Below are 6000 nucleotides of genomic sequence, written 5' to 3' on the forward strand. Positions count from 1 at the left end.
CCGCCAGGCTCCTCCGTCCATGGGATTCTCTGGGTAAGAATACCCGAGTGGGTTACCATTTCCTCCTCCAGGGGATCTTCTCGACCCAGGGATCGAACCGGCGTCTCCAGCGTCTGCTGCTTGGCAGGTGGATTCTTTACCACTGAATCCACTGAGCCACCTGGGAAGCAGAAGGAATAGGTCGAGTTTATCGGTTATTTCATCTGTTGGAACAGAATGAGTGATACTTCGGGTATGTTGGATAAGCAGCCTGAAGTAAGCATTTGTGTGCTTCCTACTCCTGATGCCTTAAATAATACTTTCATTTCCCTCTAGCTTGTGCATTACAGTTCATGTAACAATATCTATACCCTTAAGTGAAGTGGCTCAGTCGTGTCTGACTCTTTGCAACCTCATGGACTGTAGCCCACCAGACTCCCCCATCCGTGGAATTTTCTAGGCAAGAGCACTGCAGTGGGTTGCCATTTCCTTCTCCAGGATATCCTTAAGAGTATTGGTCAAAACACTGGGGTCGGAAAAATCTGAATCTGGACGTGACTCTCCTTGAGCGTCCAGTGCCGTCCCGTGCTTCCTTCGGCAGCTCTTCCTGTCCTGGGACTCGGGGCCTTGGAAGCCTGGCCCTCCCTCACAGAGACGCTTTCTCTCGGGACGTTCTCCAGTTGGGTCCGAGCAGCAGGACAGGGGCCAGCCACGCGGGGCTCTGGGCTGGGTCCGCAGCCCAGACTCAGTCTGGTGGGCCTGAACGTGACCTGCGGGGACCTCGGCCAGCTCCCCAAAGGCAAGAGCCCCGTCTTTGCCGTCTTGCATGACCCTGCAGGGCCTCGTCCTGCACTGTCTACAGAGAGCCCATCACCCTTCAGAGTGGCCGGAGCTGCCACCGAGACCAACTCACGAAGACCTCGCTCTGGCCACCAGAAGTGTCCCTTTTCCACTTTTTGTCTTTTTTTCCCCCACCTTTTCCCTGTAATAGTAGTAACTAAAGAAAAGAAGGAAAGCTTCTACACAGTGTGAACATTGTAAAAATGCTAAGAGACTGTTGCCTCAGAACCCTCCGTGATATATGTCCGTTGCCAGGCCAGGTCGCCTGCCTTGCAGATATGCACCTGTGTGGAAGGTAAACGGGTCTGATGTCTTGGCCGTGCCTTCGGGACGGGAAGGCGTGATGGTCACTTCACAACCACGAGTTCATTCACTGGGGGGGTGCCCTTGACAGCGGGAAGCCTGGGACACACATACCTGACCAAAACGGCCCCGAGGAAGAGAAAGCATCCAGGTGGGGGCTGTTTAAACTGGCTTAGGTAGAAAAGGAGGCTGCCCACGCTTAAACATACTGCCTACACAATCCAAAACCACTTCAACGTTCAGAACAACAAGCGTCTTCAAAAATGTTGGATTGTCCAAAAAGTTCCTTGGGGTTTTTCTGTACCAGCTTATGGAAAACCCCAAACAAACTTTTTGGCCAACCCGATAATTCCTAACCAAGAGACTTCCAAGCAGTAGGAGCTCGTCTCCGGCACACAAATACCTCCAAGAGGAGAAACAGAATCCCTGGTTCTAGTCTACCTGCGTTGTATTCCTTTAGAAATGCAAAGTCTGGGTTGAACTGTTGTTACAGGTCCTGTTTGTTTAGTTATACATAAAACACATCTTTTCCTTCATCAATGTATCTTTCCAGCTGTCGGACATAAAATAGACTCTTAGCTTCCTGAATTGAAATGTCATCTTCCTAACAAGAAGTGACAATTGTACAAAACCATCTGGGTTGTTCTTAAAGCATCCTATTCTCACAAGCGTGTTTTCCTGCGGCGTCGTACGTATTTAAAAAGGTAAGCTCAACCTAATCGCCTCAAACTCAGATTCTCAAAGAAAGTGACTCTAGAGCAGTTCTGAAATGGAGACCGCCCTGCTCACCTACCCCTCTATGTGGCCTGACCCTAAACCATGCCTGGTCATCCCTCCCACGCCCAGAGGAAGGGACGGGGCTCCTTTGTTGGGCTTTTTCCTCCCCCAGAGTTACACATTCTGCAATCAGGAATATTCCAACTCCAACTCCCTTTCTGAATAAGCAACTGTTATTCTGCTCTGTTCTTTTTATCACTTGGTTTATGCACTGCTGAGAAACAAAAAAGCTACATAGTTTTCTTACTCCTACAGTTACATATTTTTTAAGAAGTAAGAATAGGTCACTATTGAAATAAAGCGCTGCTTGTCAGGATAGCATTCTGGGAGGCAGCGGGACAAACAGGGCGTGTTAAGCTTTCCGTTGTGTGCAGACTTTCCCACCCTTCTCTGCTCCCACCAGGAAAATATGTCTGTCCCGTGATCTATTCAGTCCTTGACCTTTTGACTAACAGGCCAACAAAAGGCACCATTTATTGGTGATTAATTTACGTGTCTTTGTCCATCAGGAACTGGATCAAGGCTGTCACAACTCAGCACCATCACCAGTTACACTTTCCACGTGCGCCTGGGGCATTTTTGCCAGGGCTCAGCGGGCCGTGCAAACCTGCATCCTGCCAACTGCCCCCTAAGTCCACCTGTTTCGTGAGCAGGGGAGTTCAACAGGAATGTCATCGGGGACGGGACCAGCCCAGACACTGTCGCTGGCCTTCCTTCAGGGCCCCCCTCGGAATCCCGGGAGCCGACCTTGTTCCTCACACACCCCTTCCTCCCGGGTCTCCCTTGTCACACACGTGACCTGTTTCCGTTCCTGCTGCACCTTTTTTGGACGGTGTTGCTTTTGCCCTCCTCTCTTTTGGAACTTCCTCCTTAGCATCTTTTGGTCTCCCCTGTAACACACATCACCAACCCCTGCCCAGCACACACACACACACACACACGCTCCTTCCTCATTCTCTCTTTTCTGTGTGTGCTCAGTCGTGTCTGACTCCTTGCAACCCCATGGACTGTAGTCCTCCAGGATCCTCTGTCCATGAGATTTTCCAGGCAAGAATATTGGAGTGGGGTGCCATTTCCTCCTCCAAGGCATCTCCTGACCCAGGGATCGAACCTGTGTCTCCTGCATTGGCAGGCAGGTTCTTTACCACAGAGCCACCTGGGAAGCCCCTTCTCTCTTAATCCAGCTCAAAACCTCCTCCTGTTGGAAATCCTACCCCCCGCATGTGGATGGATACCATGTTCTCCTCGGTGGGAGATCCTGACCGCACTGACTCTCTTCTCAGGCCACCCTGTGAATCTTTTTTTTATTTTAAACTATTTAAGTATTTGTCTGTATATATTTTTAAAGTTTACCTTTAGCTGAAAAACATCCGGGCAAGAACTATTTGTTCAAACATCCTGTCTCTTGTTTATTCTGTACAACCATCATGTATGAATATTTTAGATGATCAGCTAGTCTGTAAATCAACCTTTAACTTAAATCCAGCTTTCCCCATCACAGCAGAAAGGCTTCCACCATGAGAAGGGCAAAATCCACTTCATTACAATGGTTTTGCAAACCCAGCTGTGTAACTCATAACTTTTCTCTTTCTGACAATTAGTAGTATTTCTGCCTGCCCTCACCCCCCTCCAAACGAAACAAATCAGGAGAACCGTGTCCTTTCTCTGTGTTACAGAAGACAGCGCTATTTCTCTAACAAGTTTCTGGGAAAATCAAGCAAAAGAACTGCTTATCTATGCTGTCTGGGATTGTAATTGTTACCTTTATTACTGGTCTGAACTATTACTCCGTCTTTTTTAAAATGTTCAAAATAACTGGGGAAAAATAGCTTTGAAATGCCATTTTCCACCCCTCCTCTATTATTTTCACATTCAGGCAAGATAAGCTTTGGGCGCTGTATTGAAATCTGAATAAAATGAACACGCTCATCTGGGAAAGTGCACATTTTCCAGCTGTAGCTGCTCTCCCCACAGTGTCCCCGGTCTGAGCCCTCGTCCTCACCCCCCCAGACTCTCAGCCCACCCCGTGGCCCTTTGCTTTCATCATGAATCAGGTGGGGTAGCGTCAGCAAAGGCACAAAGATGACTCGCTTACTGGGAGAACAAGCGGTGTGGACACCTTTAGAAATTCGGGTGGGAAATACAACTCACAGGCCCATCATGACTATTCCGGGGCTTCCCCGGTGGCTCAGATGATAAAGAACCTGCCTGCCGAAGCAGGAGGCGCGGATTCGACCCCTGGGTCAGGAAGATCTCCTGAAGGAGAGCATGGCAACCCACTCCAGTATTCTTGCCTGGAGAATCCCATGGACAGAGGAGCCTGGCAGGTTACAGTCCCTGGGGTGGCAAAGAGTCGGACATGACTGAGCAACTAAACAACAATGACTATTATTAGGTGGAATTTCTGTTCTCTGAATGGAAGCAGACCCCCACGCACTTGGGTAACCTCTTAGATAGAACGCGATCAACACTTTTAGACCATGAGACCCAGCCTCCCACCCAGGCCATGGATGGCCAGTCCAGGAACTCCTTCCCACAGAGTCTGAGAGGCAGCTGAGTGGTCACTTCCAGGCTCAGGGCGGTGAGACTTCGGCCGGGTCCTCCAGGTGCTCCCCCCAACCCCCGGGGCAGGCGGCCTGCATGGACTTAGACCCCAGCATCAGCAGAGCTCCCATCCCTGTGAAGCCGTAACTGAGGACTAGGATCCAGGCGTTCAGGAAGAGATGAGGAAGAGATGGCAGGCAAGGCCATCTCTGCTCCCAGCTGCACCCCCAGTGATGGGGAGGGGCAGGGGTCCCAGCAGAGGCCGAATACCATGGTTGATAAGACCTGGAGGAGATAGCGTGCACCCCGCGGACGCAAGCCCCAGACGTGGGCACGGGCTAAGCCCCTCGCAGCACCGCGTGTCCGTCTGCGACCACGCAGAGCCAGCACCCTCGCCTGACCATTGGCCCTTCCTTCTAAGTAGGCCATCTTGGGCCTTTGCAGAAGTCAGGGTCCGGGAGAATGCTCTTGATGTAATTACCGGGTCTGAGACAGAGAGTCCCTAACTTGTGAGCTGTGGTGTAACCTCAAGTCACCTGGCGTTCGTTTACGCCCTGACGTCTCTAGTTGAGATGACTTTTCATCACCTCACTTTGGTTTACACTCTGTTGACCTTTCATCAGCTCCCTTCTAGTGGGACTTTGTGTTCTGGTCGGTCACCACTCCTGAAACTCTACCGGGATCATGTCAAATGATCCGATGCTAATTGATCCACGTCAATGTCAAACGTTAAATGCTTGCGTCTCGTGGCATAGGCCTTGGAGACCAATGCCTAGACCCATGCATAGGACTTTTTGGGAAAGTGCTGCACAGTAACGGGCCTCTCTATGTGTTTGCATGAACCAGTGAACTCCGGGGACGGCATCGACTACAGCCAGCAGAAGCGGGAGAACGTCGGCGACTTGATCCAGGAGACGCTGGAGGCCTTCGAGCGCTACGGTGGCGAAGACGCCTTCATCAACATCAAGTACATGGTCCCCACCTACGAGTCGTGCTTGCTGAACTAGCGGGGAGGCAGCTGGGCTGGGCGGAGGGGTGCTCCCCGGGGTCCTCCCCGCCACCCGTCTCTGCCGCTGCTGGCATCTCCTTATCCGCGACTTCGGCCGCTCAGCGCTTCCACAGCTGCCCAAATAGCGGCTCACGGGCCCTCGGATTGTTAGCCCTTTGAGAGCAAGGCTTTCCCATACATAAATAGTGCCTGTTTCTTAGATTACAATAGTGTACTGTGCTTATTTGTTCCAGGAGAAGAATCGCTTCTTTATCCAGTTCGGAAAGAAAGCAGGAGTCCGAGTTAAACCTTCGGTTGTATGGACAATAAAACTATGATTTTCGTACGCAATTCAGCAATTGTGTCTGCCTGCCCCGAGGGTGATGTCAGAGGTTGGAAGGGGAGCGTTTAGGTCCACTACTTAATAGGTGTTGGTCGTGGACCCGGGAGCCTATTCAGCAGCACCTCCCCAGCAGCTGTGTAGAACAGTGTACTTTGACACATGATAAAACAGTGGGATCTATGCCCCCATTACAGGGGGACGGTTTCTAGCGAGTTCTAAACCTCGG

At 50.9% G+C, this 6000-nt stretch overlaps 1 protein-coding gene across 2 annotated transcripts in view; it reads left to right on the forward strand.

Moving 5' to 3' along the window:
* The window catches only part of PACRG (parkin coregulated), a 505425-nt gene extending 499639 nt beyond the window's left edge, over positions 1-5786 (forward strand). The window contains exons 5-6 of one of the 2 annotated variants that reach the window (XM_043888529.1): positions 5290-5410; positions 5686-5786. In XM_043888529.1, coding sequence (XP_043744464.1) covers positions 5290-5410; positions 5686-5761 — 197 coding nt within the window. In that variant the 3' untranslated portion in view covers positions 5762-5786. Of the gene's footprint in view, positions 1-5289 lie in introns of both variants that reach the window. The other variant, XM_043888530.1, reaches the window with a different exon arrangement.
* Positions 5787-6000: the final 214 nt, after the last annotated feature.

Source organism: Cervus elaphus, chromosome 26, assembly GCF_910594005.1.
Source record: "Cervus elaphus chromosome 26, mCerEla1.1, whole genome shotgun sequence".
In the NCBI taxonomy this organism is placed as follows: Eukaryota; Metazoa; Chordata; class Mammalia; order Artiodactyla; family Cervidae; genus Cervus; species Cervus elaphus.